At 40.2% G+C, this 26,425-nt stretch overlaps 1 protein-coding gene across 2 annotated transcripts in view; it reads right to left on the bottom strand.

Annotated features, from left to right (window-relative positions):
• Positions 1–26,425, bottom strand: part of specc1 (sperm antigen with calponin homology and coiled-coil domains 1) — an 88,661-nt gene that overhangs the window by 4,634 nt on the left and 57,602 nt on the right. For both annotated transcript variants that reach the window (XM_034683520.1, XM_034683521.1), the window contains 6 exons: positions 25,492–25,592; positions 25,324–25,399; positions 23,760–23,904; positions 21,644–21,746; positions 6,538–6,654; positions 1,748–1,807 (listed from right to left, as the gene is read on the bottom strand). In XM_034683520.1, coding sequence (XP_034539411.1) covers positions 1,748–1,807; positions 6,538–6,654; positions 21,644–21,746; positions 23,760–23,904; positions 25,324–25,399; positions 25,492–25,592 — 602 coding nt within the window. The remainder of the gene's footprint in view (positions 1–1,747; positions 1,808–6,537; positions 6,655–21,643; positions 21,747–23,759; positions 23,905–25,323; positions 25,400–25,491; positions 25,593–26,425) is intronic.

Below are 26,425 nucleotides of genomic sequence, written 5' to 3'. Positions count from 1 at the left end.
CAATGTGTTTTAAACTATATTATTGTTCATTGATATGATTTTACCATTTATGCATAATAAATAAACTTATAAACCCTAGAATCTTTTGTGTTCAGATTCTCTAACTTTTGTAAGAGACAGAGCAAACAACACACAATAAAGTATTTTTGTCCTGCCTAGTTGCTAATAATTCAGAAATGCATTTGTTCTTTTTATTAACAAGAGTTAAAGGAATAGTTGGACGAATACTGAAGCCTTTTTGACTGTAGCAAGATGTCATAGCTTTCAACCCCCTGTAAAGCTGCGGCTGGATGTTTTTACTAGCCAGGTCAGGAGATAATTGCACTCCTCATGGGAGATAAATATGAAAGTACTTTGTTTACTACATGCAGGAACAAGATGGAGGGATTTTCTGAGAAAGTGCTCACTAAGATTAAATATTTTAGTGAAGCAGCTGGGTGTTTCTCACCCAGGTGAGCTGAGGTGAGCTTTAAATCAAAATCCAACTAAATCTGAATTATGCATAAGGTTAGTTTTTCCCTTTATTTCCAGCCCACAGTTTAAGGCATCCCAATACATCCAGCCTAAGTACTTTTAAACTGACATAGTTATGCACAAAGACCATCAGGAGGAAAAATAGCCCATAACTGGTTGTGAGGCGTCTCTGTACTAAACTTTAAATCCTGAAAGAGTGACATATTCAAGTTTACTGCTTTCAATTTGTACCTGCTGACCAATTCAATTGAGTTTAACAGCCACAACAAATTATAAAGGCTGAGATCAATGCAAAAATAGACTCTTTAAGTGAAACATGAATGGGTGATTTTAGGGTTCACTCCCTGACTATCATCAGTACTACTGACATGAGTGTTCCACAGAATTGACAGAGAACTGGCCAGGTACTAGTCATTAGTTGAGACTAATTCCTCAGAGTGACCCAACAACTAATTTCAAGCAAACAGATATACAAAGTTTACACAGGCCTGCATGCAAATAATCACATTGGTGTATGCAGACCTCAAGAAGAAGAACCAGAATGACTATAAAAAGCCAGACAGGTGTTGTGTCTCATAGAGGCCCAGAGGATGTTTAGTTTTAGGAGAGAAATCTGTTTGCTTTAACACTGGGGAAGTTTTTTTTTAAGGTCTGTGTATCTACAGCTTGGATTAGTCATATCAGTGCCTGGGTTGAGTCATCTCTAAGGGTAACCCCACAACAAAAATAGATCATACTATTGTTTTGCTTCTGATTCAAACTCATGAAAATGTAGGCGGACTGAAGGCTTTCACATTCTCCATTCATTCACATTCTATCTATTTTTTTTTTTTTAATTCTTTGCTTCTCAGGATTTTGTATAATATTTGCAAGATGTGACTCCTGAAATTTGTTGTAGGCTTACTCAAAGGAATTGGGCTCAACCTATTAGTAGCAATATCTGATTAATTAGGAAAACCTGGCCAGGTATCTTGACTTTGCACTGTGAGCATCTGTTGTTTTAACAACTCCTGTCAGATTATTTTTGCGTTCATCTCAGCCTGTAGACTCTATTGTGGGTTTTTGGCTCAGTTGAATTTGTGTGGGCACCGCCTCTGCTGTCTCTTTGGATTTTCCTCTGGTACCCACTCACCCAAGAGTCAATTTTTTGATGCCGTGAGTAGGTGCAGTTTCACAGCACCCTGACACCTCTAATAAAATAGTCCTTCTGTGTCATAGTGTGTGAGTGTGTGAGTGTGTGAGTGTGCGTAAGGTCTGCTGCAGCTCAACTCACCAGAGAGGGTTTGATGCCAACACTCTCGGCTGCCTGGAAAGCCAGGGTCAGATTCCGGACCTGAAGAAAAACAAACGTTTGGTAAATGAGACAGTGAGCCCCCCAGGAGACAGCTGAAAACATGTGAAAGATTTTGCTTGTTTGTATGAGCATTTGGTTGTGTTATATTATCTCATATGTTTATTTGTAAAGTGTAACGCTATACTGGGTTTAATCTCTGTCTGGGAGACTTATTAAAACTCCAAGTCCCTGTAGATTTAACCTCATTCTCCTCATATAGAGTTTCTTAACGGTCATTTCTCCACAGAGAGGAAGAGATAAATCAAAAGTGAAGTGTGAAATGCACTGTTCTTATATGTTGACCTTTTTCCCCTCATATAAGTCCTCTTGAGTTTTATACCTATCCTGCACATATTCACACATTTCTGGACTGGATGATTCTTTAACACCTTTTTAAAATGTAGACAAATTATTTAATCTCTGAATCTTTAAGTTAAAAGTCAGGAAAGTAAATTCTCTACCTTTGGCATATTTCAGCCTCCCACTCTTCTCTTATGTGCATGATGCAGATATAGTTAGAGAAGCCACTGTGTGCACCACCACCAGGTTACATTGGTCCAGAGTCTGGATGCAGCTCCTGAGCTCTGCAGTCTGGTCTTGAGTGCTTGTTTTGTTTATCCAACATATGCTGAGAAGCTATGCATTTCTCCTCAGCATTATTACCGTTATAATTCAATCATGGTTTTTTTTTTTTTTACCTCACGCAGTTTTGGATGTTTTCCCACATCTTCCATCATAGTGCTTATTTGCCTTAACCCGCCCTGATGTGCAAATCTCCATAATGTGGTTTTCAAAAGAAGGAGGAAAAATCTGCAAATACCTTACATCAAATGTTGTCATTACTGAACTTTTTTAGGCGTGCAGACTTTTCCTCTTCTGCTCTTTCTAGAAACCGGACCACACCCTCATAATTTCTTGGGCTTCTCTCAGTCACTCTCACACTAATGCTCAAAACTTTTTGCTGCGTGAATTGAGACTGGAGGCTACTGAGAATGAACACTTCAGCTTTAACATTAATTTCCTCTAAACACCGGCCAAACTTGGATGAAGAAATATTACAACCACAATTTTGAAGTTGTTAAGACAGATTTTGATGGTTTGCAAATCCTCTATATTTAATTGGATATAGTCCAAAGACAACAGCAAAAGTTGAAAGTGAAACTTTGTTTAGTTTTATGAAAAATATGTACACATACTAAATTTGAAGTCAGCAACACATCTCAAAAAAATTGGGACAGGGTCAACAAAACACAAAATACTGTAGTATCTGCAGCTGTGCATTTCTACTAAATTATATCCCCTCCTTTACATTGAATGTAAGTCCAGCTTCCCAGTTGTTTTCTTAAAAACATTTACATCAAAGGACCAATGGACCAAGAGGGCCAGTAAACAGATTACTGGAAGGATAGATTAAACTGGGAAGAGGCTGGGTGTTTTGGCCCCGGGGACAGTCACTCAGCAAGAGTCATTTAGCCAACACGAGTCTATTGAATTATTCTGAGTGATGGGCTGTGCAATGTCTCTGTCATCAGCTCAGGGTTGCACATTTACACCGACACGACCGCAAACACAGGTCTAATTTGTCAGGTAGGATGTGCCAGACTTGGTTAAAGGTGTTTGTCAACTGTTTCAATGTTAAATATCAGGCTGAAATACCCGCATTGCCTTTTGTTACTGTATATACCACCTGCATGTCCACATTACACTGCTGTCAACACTTAGCTATATAGTCCCTGCTGCTTTCTGCCCCGGATCACTTACAGCCATAATTCATAGGGTGTAGGCTGCCTTTAAATGCTGTGTCAACAATATAGCAGACCTGCAAAATGTATCCTTACAGGAAGTCTGTAATGTGTTATTTAATGGTGGAAAACATGACTCCTGGAAAAGGTTTCAAAGCATTGCAGAGATTTTTATTTCTCTCTTGGCAAACATGCATCTTTTTTGACCAACGCAAGGTAAGCAGACCATTTTTACAGTTTACAGGTTCACATACTCTGCAAAATACTTATCATGGCTTTATGTGCAGCTTTTTTTCTGGAGACACAATTTTGCACAATGTAGAGAGGGAAACAAGAGGCTGAACAAGCAGTTAATTTGCTTTATTAAACATTTACTGCCTGTTCAAGTAATAAAATAGGTATACTTTCTGTAGCTCTGTTTGAACAAGAGTCATATACCTGGGGACCTCTAGTCATCTGTAATAAAATATGGAGACAGTCTGTGATCTTAATCATCCAAATTCTTGTTATGCAAAGTCATGCAAAGTTTGTCATTCCACTATGGACTACCAACCAAATATCACCAAGCAAAGAAGAGAAGTGATAAAGTTTTCACTTGTTATCTCTGTGATCCCTCTGTCCAGAATTAAAAAGATGCTGAAGCTTCGCTCTCCCTGCTCACTCTGTATCTCTGCTTTACTAACACTTCACTCATGGTCCGAAAGAAAAAAATCCTCCTTAACCCCTTTTTGTATCCACTAATACACAACAAAGCATCCAGTAAGAAAGTTAATATTCTGTGCACATGCATTCAGCTTGTACAATACACAGAACTACTCATATGACTTTTTAAGAATGTGCTAGGAGTTACACAGTGATAAAAACAAATCCAAGTATGGCAGTGTCTTCAAGTAGTTACATGTGTTGTATATACTCTACGTGTGTTTCCTCAACCTGAAAGGATTGCCAGAGGCATCTTCTGTAGATGGATAGTGGATACAGCAAGGGTAAACAATGCTGTTCATTTAGTTTATGTGTATACATACTTCATGCCACCCAAGTCATCATAAGCCAGCGCTCAAGACAGGACACCCAAATCAAAAGTGTGAGGACACATCCCTACCTCAAAAGTGTATTTACTGTTTAGACACTCTGAGATTACACACTGACACAATGTTTGTAAACTTAAATGTGAAAGGTGCATATGTGTGCATATGTATGTATGTATGTATGTATGTATGTATGTACAGTGCTGCTCAAAAGTTTGTGAACCTCTTGAACATTTTGGAATTTTCTATTATTTCAACCTGATTTCCTTATTTAATCAGAACCGTTATTTTTTATATGATATAGCAGGTATAGGTTTATCAATTCAATATACTTTTTTTTTTTTAAAACAATTGTGTAGTCAAGAGTAAATTAAAAAGAGTTTTTTATCAACTGATGTAGGTGCAAAAGTTAGTGAACCCTGAGCTGCATTGCTTAAAACAAGCAGTTAAGTAGAATCAGGTGGGACAAATTGGTGGCTAAATTAACCACTGAAATGGACCAATAAAGTGAGAGATGTTTAGGGAAGAAATACCAGGTCACTTTAGTCTTACCAGGTGAAACCATACAGGTCAATCATGCCGAGAGGAAGAGAGATCTCAGAGGACCTCAGGAAGAGGGTAGTGACAGCACATTTGTCTGGGGAAAGCTATAAAGTCATCTCAAAAAAATTTGAGCTTCATCGTTCCACCGTGAGGCAGATCATCTACAAATGGAGAGCACTGAAAAAGACTACAACCCTACCTAGAAGTGGACGACCTTCTAAAATATCAGCAAGAGCCACAAGAAAAATGATAATTCAGGTAAAAGCCAACCCAAACATAACATCTAGGGATTTGCAGACCTCTCTTGCTGCATCTGGGACACATGTGCATGCTTCCACAATAAGAAGAAAACTCAATCAACATGGCTTTCATGGAAGGGTTGCTAGGAAGAAGCCTCTGCTCACAAAAAAGAACAAAGCTGCCCGTCTCAACTTTGCCAGAGAGCACCTGGAGAAACCTGAAGCTTTTTGGAAGTCCATTCTATGGACAGATGAGTCCAAAATTGAACTGTTTGGTCACAACCAAAACCACCATGTTTGGCGAAAAGTCAACACTGCATACCACCAAAAGAACCTTCTCCCAACAGTGAAACATGGTGGTGGGAATGTTAAGATCTGGGCTTGCTTTTCATCCTCAGGACCTGGACAACTCCACATAGTCCAGGGAATCATGAATTCTGAGGAATATTGTAACATCCTGGAACAGAACCTGAAGCCATCAGTTTTGAAGTTAAAGCTTGGCAGAAGATGGATCATGCAACATGATAATGATCCAAAGCATTCCAGCAAGACAACCAAGGAATGGCTGAAAAAGAAGAAGATTCGTGTTCTGGATTGGCCCAGTCAAAGTCCTGACCTAAATCCCATTGAAATGCTGTGGCGGGACCTGAAGCGGGCAGTTCATGCCAGACGCCCATCCAACCTCTCTCAACTGGCTGCGTTCTGCAAGGAAGAGTGGGCAAAAATCCCCCAAAGTAGATGTGAGAGACTGATAAGTCACTACAGAAATCGTTTGGTTGAGGTTATCTCTGCGAAAGGAGGTGCAATATCCTATTAACTGAAGGGGTTCACATACTTTTGCACCCATGATATCTGAGTTTTTCTTAAATCAACCACTTGTGTTAAATAAAGAATGACAATTTAACTATTTCTTTTGTTTGAGTCCATTATTTGGAATGTCATTATTGTGGATTGGGGTATAACTTAACATTTAATAAGGTTATTTTAGTATTTTTTTACAAAAAATCTAACCATCGTTGTGGGTTCACAAACTTTTGAGCAGCACTGTATGTATGTATGTATGTATGTATGTATGTGTGTTTGTGCGTGCGTGCGTGCGTGCGTGCGTGCGTGCGTGCGTGCGTGCGTGCGTGCGTGCGTGCGTGCGTGCGTGCGTGTGGTTTTCCATTGTCCTCTACCTTTTCTTGACTGATGAGTTCCTGGTAAGGGATGTGGGCGGGTAGATACGTGTGCAACAGGGCACAGAAAGCCAAACCATCGCTCCAACTGCTGCTGAAGTTGGTCACATCAATATTCTTAAGATGAAAAAAGGAAACACATTTTTGCAGATCAGAACAGGCCAAAGTGGATACCACATGATGATAATGAGCTTAGAGTGCCCATAAGTTCAGTGGGAAAGCTAATAGCTCCCTGACAACATGCACAGGCCATGAAAAAATCCATTAAGTCACAGAATCACAGGAAACTGCATGACAATTCAAGTGTAATATGGTTATATGTTGTCCTGGGACCGATAAAAGTCCATTAATGCCTGGCGGTGTTTCTTTTAGAGGATGTTGTGATGAACTTGTTCTTGATCCCATTTAAGCCTCTGATGCTCTCTCCTCTGGATGCAGAACGTGCATCACAGCACGTCCAGTTTGTTGTGTTTGTCGTGTGTGTGTGGTTCACAGAGCGTTGTCACTTCATGCTCTGCGTACAGCACATTCAGCATGTGATAAGAGTCGAATTCGGAACACAGACTTCCTCTGGACCATTGTTTTGTGCTACAGGCTCCCCACTGGATAGATAAGTTATTTCCGGTGTCTTCCTCTTTTATCCCTCTTGTGAGTTTGAGGAATGAGGTTTACAGCCAAGAGGACTTTCTTGAGTCATTGACATGTTTCCATGAATCTTCACAGACCACCATGGAAATCCTTTGAACACATACGTATATTCACATACTGGAATGGGGAGAGTTACAGTTATCTGTTGCTGGTTGAGTACAGCTGGAACTCCTCAAAGAGACCAAAGTACAGTGGCCCTGCTGCCAAAAGTTATGCCTCAGAGGGATACATTAGAAACATGCTAAGGACTATATGGTTATTAGCTATGAAAAGCAAGGCTCAGATTCTGCACAATGAAAGAGAAAACCAGTTTAATGGAGAGAAAGAGAAATGTTGTTATGGAGCTTAAAGATGAAAACCTGGACGACTTGTCTTTTCTGTGTGGTGTAACAGAGTATTTCAGTGCCCCATATGCCTGAATGTGTAACTGGAAGGACACACAAACCAGGCTTTCATGAATATGCATGCTGCTGTAAAAGGCAATTCAAACCAAACTGCATTCACAGGGAGAGCGCAAAAGCAGCAGCAAAATCAGAAATTGAAAAAGAGGTTTACAAACTTTGGTGCACAAGTGTCATAACCCAAAAAAATCCCAATACACATTTTTTTTTTTAAACAAATTTTTAACTCCATTACTAACTATTTAAATCAAGATTAAGAATCATGTTGATCCATTGGTGTTCTTTAATTCTCACAGATCATGTCTTACAAATCACCCAGCACAGTTAAAAAACTCAGCCGCCCGTATCATCACACGCACCGCCTCCTTCCACCACATCACACCCATCCTGCAACAGCTCCACTGGCTCCCCATCACACACCGGATCAACTACAAAATACTTCTCCTCACCTTCAAATCCATACACAACCTCGCCCCTCCATATCTCTCTGACCTCCTCCATACTGCCACACTCGTCCGCACACTCAGATCCTCCTCCTCCATCCACTTCACTGTCCCCCCTGCTCGCCTTGTTACCATGGGGAGCAGAGCCTTCAGCCGCTCTGCTCCCCAGCTCTGGAACTCTCTCCCACCTGACCTCCGCAACACTGACTCACTCCCACATTTTAAATCCAAACTCAAAACCCATCTGTTTAAACTGGCTTATTCCATCTGACCACAACTCCTCTGTCCATTCACTTAAAACTTTTTAAATTGTGTTTTATTTACTGTTTGCTATTTAAACTCTGTTTGTTTTTAATGTTGTAAGGTGACCTTGAGTGCCAAGAAAGGCGCCTATAAATAAAATGCATTATTATTATTATTTACTTGATTCTGCTTGGTCAAAACCCCATGACAACAATGACAATGATGACAACAAAAACAACGCTTGGGACAACCTGATCACATACGTCATGTGAAACCAATCACTAGAAAGGAGTTCCAGAATTTAACTTCTGCCTGTTGACACTGTGGTGAAAATGTTAGATTTAATCTCAGACTGGTCTTTAGAGTTGTGATATAATAACAGTTACAGATGTGAGAGCATACAGAGTACATCTCTAATAGGGGAAAAAAGGAACAACATCTTGTCCTGCAATCCAGAAAACAGCAACAGAGATGGTGAGTGCATATCGAAGTTTACCACCCTGGCAATGTAGCTATGTTGGAACATCAGCATGAACAAATAAACAGGTTAATGTTTGATTTGGCCATTGATTGAAATATTAAGTTTAATGTTAATCCAACCAGCAAGGAGGCTGAGGAGTATCCAACAGGACCATCCTGTTTCATGTCAAGGTCTTGCTCACCGTGTTGGGATTCTAAGTTGCATAACTACCCATTCACCATACATTACCCCTTCCAAGATGTGTAAAACGATGCATTTCAGGTAAAATAAGGGAAGTGTATGCAAGTGAGCATGCTAATGATAACAGGCACACAACAACAAGAGTAGCATGTTGATGTTAAACTGGGACATGTTGATGTTAAACTGGGACAATGCATATATTGTCCCTCGTTGTCTTAATACTACGTGATGTCTTGAACTCGTTGAACAAGTTTTGAGTTTTTGATATCAGACTGAAGCCCTGCTGTCCAGGAAAAAAGCAGAGATACAAAATACAACGAGTTATCTTTGGGTACATCTTTGTGTCTGTACACACAGCATTAGCCCTGAGATGTTTAAGATTGGACATGCAGTCATCTGTTTACTGATGCTGTCTTAGTCCTAGCCCTGAGGACCAGAGCCCTGTTGTTTTTTTGTTCAATAAATTTATATCATCTATAAAACCGGAGGCTGAACCCACATAACGCCAGGTAGATGTGATTAACAGACTGGATATAAAAACAGAAGAAATACTTCACTTCTATAGCAAAATCAATGACATTAAACCTCAGCTTAAAGATTTCAGAAGAGGGAAGCAGCCACTATATAAAAAAATAGGTGTTTTAAGAGTTTCCATCTTGTCATTGTAATTTCACGGTATCAGCATGCTGATATTAGCATGGTTAAAGATTCTTTATCTTTATAAATGTTTTGTTGCATAGTCCAAACCTCAAAACATTCTAGTCTGCAATATTTGATGTATACTCAGAGCTTACAGGTCAAACTATCACACCGTGTCCTCTTCTGGGTCTTCTTGGGGTGCTATCTGGGGAACTCACTCTGACTAAAGTGCAGTTGAGTCGTATAGCCTACTCAGACCTTCTCGCGACCTTCTTCTTTTGAATTGGAAGAGTGACCGTCCTCCTACTTTCAGCAGGTGGATTTGTGAGGTCAAGTATTTTCTCAAAATAGAGAAGATAAGGTACACAATTGGGGATCAACTGAGAAGTTAGATATAGTATGGCATCCTTTTATTTCCTACGTGGAGTGATCGACTGTGCCGCTTGATGGATGAAAAGGGGTGTGGCTCTGTAAAAACACAAACTCTGTGATTCTGTATTGTCTTTGTTGTATTTGATCTTTGTCTGTATGGAAAATTCAATAAATACACCATGACTAAAAAAAAACAAATGTTTTGTTACATGATGCACTGCTACAATATTAATAATAATGAGTTAAGTTATGTGGCTATATCAGAAACTATAAAAGTTTAAATATACATTGCAATGTGTCAGTGAGCACCTATGTATGTACCTTAACTCTTGTTCTAACCTGTAAATGAAATAGTCACAGAGTGTTCGTAATAATTGTTGTCCAACCTGAGTCATCAGGAAAAGGCACCAAGGGTTTTTAGTCACAATGGGATCTGAAGGAGCAGCTGCCTCATCTCATTGAAGCCTAACAGGATGCAAGGTCTCGGACTCAGGCTTTGTTCACACTCACTAATAATTTTGACAAACTACGATCACTCTGAGTCTGATCATAGAGGAATCACAGAATCGATCCCATACAAGAGCCCCATATTTTTCAACTAAAATAATACTTAATAACCTCTTAAATAGTACGCAGTTTGATCTTCAATTACTTGTAATGATTTACTTCACTTTAAAGAGTGATCACAGGTCTGCAGATAACATTTAAACAGCCCAGCTACATCCAATAGCTTTGAAAAGTGGCTGAAAGTGTCACTGGATGAATGTGTCTCCTCTTTATCAGTCACTGACTGTCTATGTGTCTGGAGGGCAGACCTGTGTAGTCATGTCAGCTCACATTCCTCTCATAACTCCCCTTCTCTCTTAGCTGGCTCAGTAGGAGCCTGCAATAGTGGGAGGTTGTATGTGTGTGATGTATCAGCAAACACTGAGATGATAAGGGGCTAATTAAACCCTTAAGTCTCTGAAAACCGAGACACGCAATAACAAAATAGCTGATAAGAGAGGCTGCAGAGGGCATTTTGTGTAAGCATAGGTGATCTAAGGAGAACACATGTCCTAATCCAGGCCAGGTATAGGTTTGTTCCAGTTCAGGGTGGGAGTTGAAGAGAAACAGGGTTGGGGGTAGGGGGATTTGTTCAAAAAGAGAGGTAGAGCCCTGAATGCAAAAACAGCAGTGGACAACAACAGCTCTCTGGGAGCCGGCTCAGAAAAGCAAACACAGCATCAAGCGACAGGAAGCGTCTCGCTCGGCACAAAAGGCAGAGCCGTAGCTTTTTAGTGCTCAGAGAAAGAGTATGAGAGAGAAGTAGGGGCTTGCTCAGAGAGAGGACTAAACAGAGAGAACACATCAAGTTGTTCTGTGTGTATTTGCTTCAAAGATATGACCTTAGATAGCATTGATAGTTAGATTACAAGGGAAAATGAGGACAGAATTTTCCAGCAGGCAAAAAAACAAAAGACACACTCTTATAAAGCCTGCATGCTGAATCTTATTACGAGTGTCTCTCCAGTATCACAAAAAATAGACCCTATCCCAGCTGTGACTGAGCGGGAGGCAGGGCACACCCTGGGTGGGTCACTAATGAGTGGTAAACTCCAGGCTTGAGAAATAAAGTTTATGAGGAAGTGCTTAAAACTGCAGTACCTCCAGTGTCCACTTGAGGCTGGCTCCAAAAGCAGGCAAAGCCACATACACACCCATTCAAATAAGCCCTTCTTTACAGCAAAAATAATCATTTTTACATCCTGGTTCAAAAATGATTTTGGTATGAACAGCTCATTTCTAAACCACAAACACTGTATGGGGGGTGATTTTTTTTATAACTCATAAGTTCTAAAGACGTTAAAATGACAAGTTTTGCTTAATCAGAGGCACGGCTTACTTGACTGACAGGTGGGCACAGTGTAGCTGTTAGTGAAGAGGCTGCAGACCTGCCTCAATTCTGCCTCTTTGTCTCATGTTAGGTTAACCAAAAGTTGAGACAAAACTCTACTACAGAAACCAATGGGTGACGTTACAAAGGCTACGTCCATGTTCTTTACAGTTTATGGTCACTACCCAATCACAGGACTTACACGTTACAGACAAACCACATGCTCATCACACTTATGGGCAATTTTAAAGAGCTGTTTAATTTAACAAGCATGTTTTTTTGTCCGTGGAAAGTAGCCGTTGAACCTGGAGGGGACTCAAACATGCATCGAGCCTGCAAACTCCAGACAGAGAGGCTCCTGCCTGGCTGGGGATTGAACCGGGGACCCTGTTGCTGTGAGGAAACACTGTTAACTACTGCATCACCATGCAGCCCAACATCAAGCAACCAAATGTTTATCTCAGGACACTTTAAACATTTAAAAGAAGCAAGTCTAGAGACACAACATGTATCTACCTTTAGCAAGAAATGTGATTAGGTAGCTGAATGAGATAACTTAACTTTGTTTTTTTAATTTAGCCTTTATTCAACCAGGTTGATCCCATTGAGATCAAAGATCTCTTTTTCATGGAAGACCATAATCATTATCATCATTATTGTCATTTTTTGGTTGCTAGCAGATCAACTAACTGGGTAATACTTTCAGACATACAAGTTAATATACCTGCCGAGGAAATGTTAGGCCAAGGCCATGCCTCATGCAGCACTGGCCTGAAAACCATTTAAAAGGAATTTACAGAAGTGCTGGACAAGAGCCAGGCCCCTACACATCACACAGAAAGCAGTTTCACAGTGTGCCCAGAAATACAAGGTAAGTGTATGCTCTCTTCTTCATCAACTGAATACTACTGCACTGTGTCACATTCAGTAACACAGCATAAAGCCCCTCTGATGTGGTGCTTTCATGACCCTTGGCTCTCATATGTCAGTATGCCATCATTGCAATACTGAGCTTTTGAAAGCAGAGAGTGACAAATGATAACCAAGAGATGCACACATGCATGCATTGCTAAAAAGTCATCAGTCTTAGAGGGGAATGGAGGCGACATCAAGCCTGAAAGCGTTTACAGATTGATGGGCTGATCTCAGTCTATTGTTTGTCCCAGCATCCCTCTGTCTCACCAGGTACTAAGACAAAAGGACAAAAGACCGAGGATGACAGGTAAGAAGAATCATGCACAAAAATGAAATGAAGAAAGCAAAAATGAACAGAGGAGTGGACAACATGAATGAGAGGAAGAACTTAGAAATAGAGGGAACAGGAGGGAGTGATAGAGAGGAGAGAGAGAGGGGAGAGAGTCCTAATGGACCTTGCAATGAATCAAAGTCATGAGCAATGACAGGCTGAAAGCCCAGGCAGGCATGACGAAGGAGATAAAGAGAGGGCAACAGGGAAGGTCAGGGAGCTCGAAAGCTTGGGAGTGCAGTCTCTACATACATTTAATGGACTTGCTCTGCAGACTGAACGGGTGAAGAGGGGAGGAAAAACCTGGATCATAGAGGGCACAAGAGTCACATAAGTCAACTGTACCTACTTTATGGTCTGCCAGAGATTGAGAAATCACCTATAGATAGAAAATCCCACAAGAGGTAGCATGTACGAAGTAATACCAAGATTATATAAGAGAGATTAGTACTGTTTGGTTCCACCCTTATCATTCATATAAAGTATTTCAACATGGTGCGCACAGCTGAAAAACAATCAAAATATAATGCTATTATTGTAATATTCTTCTACTGAATTTAATAACATTTTTAAACTTTAATCCCGGAGCCGACACCAATCAAAGCTGTACCACTGATTTAATTTTCACTTCTGATTTCATTTTTTCTCACTTTTAATCCCCACCAATGTTCATTCAGAGGTGATATATTTATTTAATAACACTTTGGCGCTATAGACTTACGGTGGAGACGACCTTGACAAAAAAAAAAAAAAACTCCTCTCTCTCCTGTTTAGCATTGATACCTTAAAAAATGATGATAACGGGGCACTGGTGGCCTAGCGGTCTAAGCACCCTATGTATAGAGGCTACAGTCCTTGTCGCAGAGGTCGCTGGTTCGACTCCCAGCCGGTCGACCATTTACTGCATGTAAGTAAATCTCTACTCCCCACATTTCCTGTCTCTCACCAGCTTTCCTATCCAATAAAGGCAAAAATGCCCAAAAATATAACTTAAAAAAAAAAAAAATTAAGATAACCTGTAGTTTGTTAGACATTGGGCCATCTGTCTGAGTTAAAAACAACCACATAGTGCCTGTGGCGATCTCCAGGTCCTTCAGCTGGATGACAGCACTGATAATGGACATACCTTCGATCTGTTTTTCACAAACATATTCACACACTCTCCTAATAATCTCCTGGAAGGGTTTGCTTCAAGGACCATGTCCTTGACTGTCTTTACTGTTTTCGTGGGCTTCCATCTTCTGAAATAACACTCTGTGACCCCATGGCTGCTAAACAGTAGTTCAAGTCTCTGCTGCATGAATAATAAGCCTCTCTGCCTCAGTTGCTTGTTAACCTGGCCTACTGTTGAGGCACTTTGTTGCTGACGACCACCTCGTCCCTCCATCTCTTACCCCTCTGATGTCGCCTCAGTCATTGGCTGGTAGCACTAGCTTTAACACAACAGTGGGCAGTGCCCCTGATCTGTGGCACCACCCACTGTTGGCAGTCAATTTCGGTATTCAAAATTCCAGGCCCCAAATATAAGACAATCCAACTTTTTCAGATGTACTTCCAGGAAATAAATATTTTACCTTCCTAATTGGGTTGATTTACCCAAGATATTGTTTGATAAGAAGATTTAAGAATTAAATAAATAAATAAATACATATAAACCTTTTTTTTTTACCACAGTGAGCCTACATGTATGACCCCTTACATTCAACTCCAGTGATTGTTATTACTATTAATCCTACTTTATAAGAACTTTCAATGATGTTTACTCTTGAGCTCTTATAATAGGCCCCTCCCTGATATCTGACCTCCATTCGCACTCACAAGGGGGTCCATTCCTTTCTCTTTAATCGCTGTGTGCGTGTGTGTGTGTGTGTGTGTGTGTGTGTGTGTGTGTGTGTGTGTGTGTGTGTGTGTGTGTGTGTGTGTGTGTGTGTGTGTGTGTGTGTGTGTTTCCCAGACGTGGCCGGATGAGCTGTGCTCTGTCAGACCCAGCTGAGCCCACTGTCCAGAGCCTTTGCTCATTGTTCCCATCCTGAACAAACAGCACATTTATTTTTGTTTAGCTTCTGTGGTTAATTGAAAAAAAGGGTTTTAAAAAAGTGTCCAGAGCTGTTCTAAATTAAGACATCAAAGTGCCGGACAAATATACAGAGAGCTCGAGTTTTGGTAGTGTAAGAACTGGAAGCAAAGTGCTTTATAATAAACCACCACACTTAACATGAGCTGCTCCGTACTAGACTGAGTTCAGATTGAGCCTCTCCACATCCACAGTGTATGAATACATAAGCTCAGTAAATAATTATTGTAAGTGTTAGGACATAAACCTACTGCAATAGGATTTTTGTTTTTTCTACACAGAGGTGTAGTGCCTCCAATTCTGACCTTTCGAAGAGCCACCACAATTTGCAAAGCAAAGTTCTGTCAGAAGAAAAGGTCAGTAGGTGTCAGTTTGAGGTAGAGCTGGAAGTCTGGTGAGTGGCCACTGGTCTGTTATTTCCTTTTTCTTATTTACTGTCTCCTTAACACCTGTTGTTTTGTATACTGGCTCTTGTTATTGATTATGATGTCTCAAACAACAAGTCCCTATTTGTTTTGCTGACATTCATGGGTAGCTTAAAGAGTTGGGAGATACTTTGTTTGGTCTGTAAGGATTTGGATTCGTCTCCATCATCTGTGACTATAAGGTGGGAGGTACTCGGGTAGACCATCAGTGGTTCAAAAGAATAAGGCCAGCCCATCAATGGGGAGTCAGATATCACAACGAACAGTCTTCTGGGGGCCTTCAGCATCCATTGGTCTAGAGTACTGTTAAACAAGTCATCATCTACTTTGAGTTTCCAGCAGGCTCTAGCAGGTTGTTTGTGGTCTTGTGTTGCATTTTGAGTTGCAACAATGAGAGAATAACAAACAAGACAATAGGGGTGAATTATGCAGACTCCTTGTCTCAGAGCTGTTTTGGCCAAAGCAATGGGTCATCTGTCACACTGAAAAGTAGAGGAAGAGGAGCTGTTGTTGTTACAGACTAACATTAGTTGATTCAGGACCACTCTTGTCAGAAGAATTAATTTTGAGTCATATTTGGTGGTATGGCTCTGTTTTGGGAGCTCCCTGCCCTTCCACATGCCTAGTTGGACGGGAGAGCCCACCTCCTCTCTTTTTGATGTGCATACATGTTAAGCCAAAGCAGGGAGAGCAACAGCAAAGACCCTCAGGGGTACAGAACAGAGCAAGCACCAGTGATAATACATATGACACTGGTAAGATCAGACACAGTACAAAAGGATGAGCTGGGGTGGAGGTGGGTTGCATAGCAGTTTGCAGGGGAAGCAGCAAGAGTAGGCAGGCTGAAGCAGTTTAAATAGAACACACATTTTGCTATTTGTCAATTGGATGTGTATATGTGATCAGCTGAGCTGTCAGTTGATAGGGGCTGGGGTAAAGAGCATGCTGATGTTCTGTTGGTTGGCCGCAGTAGAAGTCGCAGCGGCAGCATCACAGCACAGCGCAACTGGGGCTGTTGCAAAAAATGATGTTAACTTTGGCATTTTGAGTAAAAACTATTTTCCTAACCTCTTCCTCCTTATTTTCCCCACTAGACTAGCTTTGCTCCATTTTGTCTTGTTTATTTCTCTGTCTTTCCTCTCTCTGTCAACTGTTAGCCGTATAAGATACATGCAATAAGACTGAGCCTGTAATGAAATAGTCCATGCAGCATAGACTGAAGGGGGAGGGAATGGCCCTGAGATATAAGTTGTTGATAAACTAGGCATTCTTTAGATGCTGTTTTTAATCACCAAACAGGTAACAAAATCTTGATTGTTTTGGCTTAGGGGAACTTGCATTTCGGGGGCCCAAGCCAATTGCTTCAGGTCCGTGCCCAGGGCTGATTTGATGGACTGGATTGCCCCCTTCAGTATTCTACCCTGTATATTGTGGGCTTTCATTCCTGTCTGGATTTAATAAGGTTTTCTGTATGTCTTAAGTGCCAACCTTTGGAACCTGATCTATCTGATTTCATCTTCAAACGTTTTTCATCTTATTTACCAGTTTTTGGGCAGGAGAGGACAGAATTAATCCACCTCTGCTTCACTCTGGTTTTGTAAGCCTGTTTCTCTATTTCTTATAACCCAGTACTTTTTGCCCATCTCAGCACTTGCTCTTGGAACAAGTTGACAAAGATAGCTCTAATGATGATTTTTTAAATTTTGCCCATATGATAAAGGGCCCACGCAGTCCATCAAAAGATATGAGATTTTGGTACATTCTCTATATGAGATCCAAAAATGTTTTGTGATCATGATGCCTTGTAGTCTGGAGTGGCTAGAGAAATGTGACAAACATTTTCCAGGTAAGGTGTGTGTAGTTAAACTGTCGTCAAACCACTGTAACAGAAGTTGTTTTAAGGTGGTTATATGTTTTAAGTCTGTGTCAAGTCCAGTCCTGACATGCACAAAATCGCTTGTGACTTCTAATTTCCTGTGAGAGGCCCCATCACTTTCTCCCACAGGGCAGAGACAATCAGAGGCAGCTTAAGGTCTACGCTGATCGATCTGCGTTTCCCAGAATCTGACATTTGAGGTGTGAAAGAGCCTGTCTGAACTCACTTCTCATCTTCTCAGAGTTTAACACAGGTCAAGTATTTAGCTGCTCCAAAGAGCTCTGCACTATTAGGGTATGGAGTCAGCTAGTGGGTAAACACACCCTTTAGACAACAAGTTCTTCCTCTGGGCTTTTTGGGCTCTTCTAAATGAAACCAGCATGTCCATCCTGCTTTTGTGTAAATGTTTTTCACCTCAGTGTCACCGGCAGGGTTTTCCCTTTTCTTTCATTAGCTGTGTGTGCGACCATATTGTCTCCAGAGAAAAGATCCTTATGGCAGACACACTTGATCAACACATCCATATGATCATATAGAAACACAAACACACACGACTGCCAGCGGGAAGTGTTGCATGATTTAAAGCATGTAGGCCATGGTTAGTGCTATCAGCATGCTCCTCTTTTCATCCTCATGTGTTACAATATGAGTAAGAAAATAAAAAAAAGATGAGACTTAGCTTTAATTTATTAAGTAAATCATACACTATTACAGCAGTCTAATTTCATCTGCTTGTTGTAATGATTCCAGTCTCCTCTCTCAGCCCTCTATTGATCACAGTAAACAGACTAATTGTGACATCAGGCTTTGTGTTCAGCTATAATCACACAGATTTACTGTGCCCTCGGCAGCAATTTGCACCTGATCATCAAATAATCCCCCTGCACGCTTACAATGGCTCCCGTTTTCTGTTTCACTTTAATTAGGCTGCTATTTGACCAAAAGGTCCACCAACAATAGGCCTGTAATAACAACTGGCACACAGCTGACCCTCCTCCCATCAGCTTTGTCCCCATCTAAGACTGCAGCTTCTCTGGCTCCATTCAGGCAGATGAGCATGATATAAGAGCTTGTTTCCTGACTCCACTGTTTGGACACTGAGGGAGGATGGAAAGTGAAAAGCGATTGTCAAAGCTGCCTCTTCAAAGTGACCATTAATTATGTAGCCTGAAGAGGCAGAGGATAAATTAGAGGGTGGAGAATCTAGACTTAAGAGCCAATTAGTGTTGAGTTATTACCCGTTTGACATAAGTCCACAGCAAGGAAGAGAGGGACTGCAAAGTGCATGTGGATACACTGAAATTAACCTTCTCACCTATCATAAAAGAACAAGAAAAAGACAGAGACACAAAGCAGGCGAGCTGAAAGGGGTTGTATTTCAGGTGATGGTCACAGTATCTGAGCCGTGGCTGTCATGGGTCTACAAAGTGTGTGACAGATCAGTCATGTCTGAGCATTATGCCTGTAATTAGCGGCTTCAGTATGGGCACAGGCCTCACAACAGTGCAACAGTCTGACCTTTCAAAAGGACATATGAAGCCCAACAAGCCCTCTGACATCGACCTCGATCCTTGGCTCACCATGAAACTCAAGCAGGGGCCTTCTGTCACATGCGATCAGCACAAAAGCACTCAGCTAGGCTGCCGTTACAGTAACGGATGCACATATGTGACACAAGACTTCACATGCAAACACACAGCACACATCTATTCATTCCAGATAACTGAAATCCCTGAGGGAGGTAGCTGCAATGAAAAAGTCTAAGCAAATGAAATAACAGATGTGCTTGTATGCATCACTACAGAGAAACTGAACTTGATGAAAAAAACACAAGATATGTTGGAAATTGTTTTGATCACAAATTTCCCTGGAAACTTACTCCAACAGAGAGGTCGAAAACACTGTTGTATCTTCTAGGGATACATAACATGTATTGCGCCATAAGTTAACTTGACACAGATTTATTTTCGTTAAGCAAAAAGATGTGCACCAGTATCAATTGTCCCCCAAGGAAATGCAGCATTGGACAGCCACTGTTAAGCTAAATCATAGATATCTTTAAGGGTAAAGGACTAATTGTCTTTGAGTGAATTAATCCAGTTACAAGTCAGTCACAAAGCTAAGTGAGCACCAACCAGGATTTCATGCACACAGGGAGGGCAGATGTGGAAAATGTAGCGAAGGACCCCATCTCAAACCAAGGAACAGTTTCTCCAGGAGGGGACAGATTATGCTACGGACTGAAACACACAAGTAGCCAAATCTTCTTATTGCATTCCTCATACTTGCAAGTAATCACACTGTGTTTCTAAGCCCTTTGTGAGAGGGGATCAGAGGTTCCAAAGTTAAATGGGAATGAGGCTCTTGTGAGGGTTGCATGTTTAGGAACTTCACTGTCCTGAACTGAACTAAGATTATTTGCAGTTGACTATTTAACCAGAGTGAATTAAAACTAGATCAGTGAGGTAAAAAGGAGTAACTGAAGTAATACTGTACATCAGTGCAATTTGTGTGTTTGAGGAATTTAATGGTATGAATGTCTAAATATTCAAACGCATCCCATCTAATGAAAAAAGTAGTAGTTATAGACCAACATCACATAAAAGAGGTGATAATGGATAACTAAAGGGAAAGTTTGGCTTTTTAAAAGTGGGATTGTGTAAGGTATTTGCTGATAGTAAGTGTATTATCCCCAGGGGATGATGGTCAGCTCAGCCCCTTTGTGGAAAAAATGGACAGACCACCAACGCAGAATCTAAGCTATCACTGACATGTTAAGTTTTTAATCTCTTTTAAAAATGTATATTTATGTGCACATAATTTCTTGTTTTTGTTTTGAATGAGCAGAACCCCTTCACAGTGAAACATCATCAACACTATCCTCTATTTCTATCTACTGTCCATCACCAAGTCATTGGTTCTCAATTAGTGGCTGTACATTATAAGCTAGTGTATGTAAGCACTCTGTGCATCCTAACAACTGCAGCTATGCCAGTCTGTAAACAGGTCTAAGGTTTTATCAGCCTGGTCACCAGACTGTCTGTTGATCAGCTGCAGCTTTATCTCATCTTCTCAGATATTTCCATCACAGAGGATCTTCTGTGTGTGTGTGCGTGTGTGTGTGTGTGCGTGTGTGTGTGTGTGCGTGTGTGTGTGTGTGTGTGTGTGTGTGTGTGTGTGTGTGTGTGTGTGCGTGTGTGTGTGTGTGTGTGTGTGTGTGAGTGTGTGTGTGTGTGTGTGTGTGTGTGTGTGTGTGTGTGTGTGTGTGTGTGTGTGTGTGTGTGTGTGTGTGTGAGTGAGTGTGTGTGTGTGTGTGTGTGTGTGTGTGTTTAACCATCATACAGGCAGTGTGACCATCAAACAATTAACCCTTGGAGAAGGAAGGGTGACTCGGATCACTGAGGGTCTTGTGCCTGAGAAATAGGAACTATTGATCTGACAGTTTATCCAATTATTAAGGCAATTTATCGCAGAGAAAGCTGTGTCTATTTAAAGTAATAGCCACCAGTAACTTGTCATACTCAGTCAAGCCAGAGCCACATGCTAATAATCTAAGTAAACAGCACAGACATTGTCACTTATGTTTACTTCTAATATCAATGTTCTAGCACAATGATTAGAGAGCTGAAATGACTTCTGCTTGTAGAGTTTGCATGCAGGGGCCGGTCTGCTTAGTAGTAAGAGTTTTAGCAATAGCTGGCATGCTGGCACATAAACATGATGATTACATGGGCAAATCAGTAATCCTCCTGGGTTTAATGGGATCCTTAAACTGGGTATTAAGGGGAGCAGCTAAGCTCTGTGATTGTCAGCACTTGGCTCCATGGAAGCAGGGAAAACAGATGGGGACACAACACAATAACAATGCATAAATAAGAGAACATGCATAAAAGCAAAGGTAGCTGTATAAATACACACATGAATAATTCCAGTGTGTCTATAACACTGAGTGCTTTGCTTCATTGTTTCCATTACCTTAGTGCCACACTGACTTCATATCCCCAGTGACAGGTGGGTGAATGATGTGTCTGCAATCACAGTTAGCTGCCACAACAGTCTAACACCGAAATGATAGCTTAGATATTTAAAAGGTACAGAACCTGAGGGAATAGCCTGACCAATGCTGCATAAAGGCAACATAACCATGCAGAGTGTGAAAGTGGACTTGAACTTGATAGAGGTCTCTGGCCTCTGATCCCTACCGGATAGCCTTCTGTTTTCTTCTGGCACCACTTCAGTAAAGCGTTTCTCTTAGATCCTCCATACTCCCGCGCCAGTGCAGCCAAGGGGTCCTTTCTTTCCACACTGTCACCAGGGAAACATGAACCGCAGTCACATACAGGGAGAGAGAAAGACACAGAGACCATTAAAGTTTGTCTTTCAAACTTTAGAAAGTGTAATGTCTGATTGTCCTCACATAAACTTGAACGTACCCAAAGTTTCATAGGCTTTATTAACAACATAATCATACAACTTTAGTTATCTCATAGTGTAAAGCTTTGTTTAGTTAAGTTAGCATTATGCAAGACTAAAACTTCCTCCGGGTTAAACCGTTTTAAAATGTCCAAAACTAGCTCTGAAATGGTCGTAGTAAAAAAAACAGATGACTACTTTCAAATATCTCTTGATGGTGCTTTAGAGACTTAAGCTTTTAGTTATTTTATATTTTGTTAGAATTTAAATTCAGGATAAATTTGAATGAAAGTCAGTCCAGTTGAGAGCTAAAAACAACCACAAAATGTAACAAATGTGTGAAATAAGTCCAGACCTGTCTGGAAACGTGTTCTTTTTAAAATGTTTAAGACATCTAATCTAAAACTTAGATTTAATAACAAATCTGTGGTATTAGTAAAATTCTGGACCTTCAAACATTACAAGAAGGCATCATTACAAAAAGGATCTATGCCACCAGCATGACACTGAAAATTAGCCCAAAGTTTGAAGTAATAAAAAAAAATAAAAAATACATTTCCATATCAAAGATGTTCAAATGACCTTTTTATATAGTTCTTCAATGCTCCTCCTCTGTTCTACTAATTAATCCAATGTACAAATGTTTTTTCTCTGAATAGCACTTCTCAGAAGTCATGGATCTTTATCACAAAAGGGACTTCTGCTGCTTTATCTTGTACGATCGTTCTGACATTGAACCTTCTTTGAAGTTCTGCATATTTGCATTTCAGTTCAGAGCTTACTCTGGATTATTCTGGAGTGAAGCCAACAATGCAAAGCTTAACGTTCGGTCTGGCTGTAAGCGTGAGATTTCAAGCTTTAACACAGACTCCCCTGCTTAATTATGCCATTCTACCTCTATAGGCCTAGCTCAAATGTCAATACACACTATACTGATAGCGCCATTGCACGTCTGATTTATGATTAGTTAGAACAGATTGTTGTGCCAATCTGCTGCATTATTCAGAAGGTCTCCTCCCTGGGGTTTGTGCTGGAGCTGAGGCCATGGGAAGACCCTGAGACACGGTCATTGCTCTGTGCATGGTAAACATTTCACACGTCAGCGCAGCTCTGCTGTTAAATTCATTATTTCTCTGTCTGAGGCACCACAAGGCCTGAAGCACTGAGACCCTGTCCAAGCAATCACATTGGAAGAGGACACATACATTTATCAGATACAGCAGCTACATGTAATTCTAGAAAAGGCCTGTGAGGATTTGCAATGCAGTGAACCACATGAAGATTTAGACAAACTTATAAATAGCTACACCATCCAGATTTACAGTCAGACAGACAGTCAGACAGATAATACTGTAAACACAGATGGTCTGTGAGCTTAATGATATCATGAGACTATAGGATGAAGAGGTGAGGCAGGTCAGACAGGTGCTCTGGTTTCCAGATCACTGACAGTACAGTGTATTAATGTAAACAATGCATAACGTTGTTTGCACTGGGGGTGTGTTGTCCAGTTTGATTATTCGAGTACTTCAGCTTCACCATCCCATTGTGACAACATGTTGATATAAACCTGAACACTGAGTCATCTACCTCAAGTGTAACCTGCTGTCACCTAGCTGAGTGTTTGTCAAAACTAAACTAAACGTGGGGTAAAACTAACAACAGCAATAATGTTCCTGGGTCAGTTTGACCTGGGGCATATTCAATTATCCAAAAGTGCCAGAACCCCAAAAAATCCCAATACACATTTTTTTGAAATCTAATTTTCAACTCCATTACTAACCATTGAAATCCAGATTTGGTCCATTAGTGTTCTTTAATTCTCACAGATCATGGTTCAATGAGGATAACTCACTAAATTTTCAAACAACTCATTAACAGACAAGATAAGAGACGTATGCCAACCTGAGCTTGCTGTTTTCCCGGTTGTAGCTGAAGGGAGATGTGCGACTGCTAAACAAGGATGGCGTTTTGATTACAGACTCTAAAGAAGGGCTCTTCCTCATTAGGCTGGTGGGTTTGAGGTCTTCACCGCAACCTGACAACTTATCTAGGAAGGCCAAGAACAGAGGGAAAGGAGGGGGCAAAGACAAAGGTGCAGAGGGGATAAAGAACCGGGGAGTCATGATCACATTTTTTAAAGCTCACCTTGACAAATCAAATAGTAAACAGCTTTACATCGAAACAAGGATACAACAAAACATGAGTAGGATTTCAAATGGCACTAATCAAAAAATTAATTGTACTTAAATATAAATGAACGTGTGTAACTTAGATATAAGTATACAAGGTTAAAGATCCCAAAATACAATATTACAGTCTACAGATTAATGTCATCTTAGGTTTATAGCTTTGTTTCTTCTAACCTTAAAAAACCTTGTCTTGTTTGAATAGGTCTTTGCTGTAGTCCATACCAAAATGAACCTGAATAGGACTCGGTAGTCAAGTTGTACTCTCACAAATGACTAGAGGGTAAACAAGATCAGAGCAGTGATGCAATAATACATCATAATCTAATGTAATGAAATATAATGTGAAACATTCAAAACCATTACGACCAAATGTTTCAGTAAAAGTCAGTGCTAACGCATCTGAAAATAACAAGTTGTTTTTTTCAGATGCGTGCTATTAAGCTGACGCAGTATCTCCCTGCTTCCTACTGTTACGTGATGGACAATAACTCCATCACTGTGCTTCTGAATGGCAAATTTCACTTCAAATAAACCCCAGACGGCTCACTTTGTATTGTAAAAGTAAACTGCACTTTGTGTCAATGGAATTAAAATATCACCAACTTACTTCAAGTTGAGCTATCATCTACAAACTATGCATACAGGTGCAACTTATCGGGCTGAAGTCTGTCATCACAAAAGCTGGTAGAGCACTATTTTGGAGTGTACATTTCATTGCATTCATAATTCCAAAATCAAGCCATAGGTAGGAATTGCTTAACATTGTTAACACAGACATAAAATCTGCAAATAATGGAATTTTAGACATGAGATTAAAAAAGCAGTTAATGCTGATTAACTGTTGAAATTCAGTGATTAATTAAATGTAATTGTTTCAAAACTCTAGTTTCAATGCTCAAGTTATCTTATGTTTCTCAGTCAACTCAGGAGTAGAAACATCTGTTCAGTGTGGAAACACAGTTTAAAAATTCAGTCACTGCGTTTACAGTATTTACTCTGTCAGAGTGAAATCATAACACTGCCCACATAACAGCAGTACTAGTTGTTGGATGTTTGCATCTCTACCATCATCTTTTTTTAAACTCTGTGAGGAACTTCTGACATGTCAGCCTCCCTCATTTTGAAAGACTCTGACTCATTGTGGGACTTTTGCTGGCTTGTTTCAGTATGACTCCAAAAGGTAATATGTTTAAACAGACATTCATCCATCTATCATCTCTTCCTCTTATCCCGTTGCAGTAAATGAAACCTCTTGGAATCATTTTTGTGTCACCTACCATACTGATGCGAGAATTCCCCATGATTGATTCTTTTTTCCAAAGTCTTTGATAGAGGCTTTATGAATGTCTGTCTCTGAAAGAAGAGAAAACATATCAGAGTGTGAAAAGGGATTAACTCAAAGCTGTCTATTTGACATTTGAAAATGAAAATAACTCGAGGTATACCTGGATAGGGGAGACAGCAGCAGCAGGTGCAGTGCGTACAGGGATCCCACTCAGTGGGCTTCTTTGGGAAGAATGCATTTGAATTGTGTGGGCTGGGCCATCTGAAAGATCAGATAATATAACCCCTGAAAACTGCATCAAGCTTCAAATACAATTTTAATATCAACTAAAAAGAAACATCTATTTTCAGACTTCAGCATAATTACTGGAAATAACCTGAAAGAGAGTATGTTCCTCTAAAACAAACATAATTCAAGCAGCAGTATGCAGTGGTAGTTGAAACAATGAAAGGCAAACAGAAAGTGACTCCAACACGTCTCTAACAGAACTAAGAGCAAAGAAAAACTAACATTTCAAACATGCATCAGAAAAACATGACAATATGTAGCAAACAACAGTTAGCTCTATGGCAGAGCACAAGGTATCAAAGCTTAAATATATTTTTAGCATCAAAAACTGTCTTACACCTGTAGTTGGCATTTACTGTAATTATTTAATTATGTGTTATTAAACAAACCGATTTTTATTGTCTTTGCATTGTTATGCCCTTTTCTCATGCAGTGTGATTCCATAAAGTATATTTTCATGGTGTCTGTCATGTTAGGTTTTGTTGACAAATTAATAGGGCAATATAAAAATATATGTGATGATGTTGTAATGGATTGCATTGCTTAAATATTCTAGCCACCTGTTATTGTTATATAGTCCGGTGAATACAACATGGCTTTAGCCTTGGTAACAAACAGTTAGCATCAGAGCATTCAAACTTATTTCATGCACTCCTCCAAATAGTGACGATGAGCTTCATATAGATGGACACTGTCAGAGCTGTAATATTACATTAAATAAGATTGTACAACAACTAACAAGATGGACCCTCCATTTAGAACTTTTTAATTCCCATGTATTGTTGCTTTGTTTTGTTTTGTTCAGG

The sequence above is a fragment of the Notolabrus celidotus genome, chromosome 5, assembly GCF_009762535.1.
Source record: "Notolabrus celidotus isolate fNotCel1 chromosome 5, fNotCel1.pri, whole genome shotgun sequence".
Taxonomy (NCBI): domain Eukaryota; kingdom Metazoa; phylum Chordata; class Actinopteri; order Labriformes; family Labridae; genus Notolabrus; species Notolabrus celidotus.
This window is presented reverse-complemented; position numbering and strand designations above follow the sequence as displayed.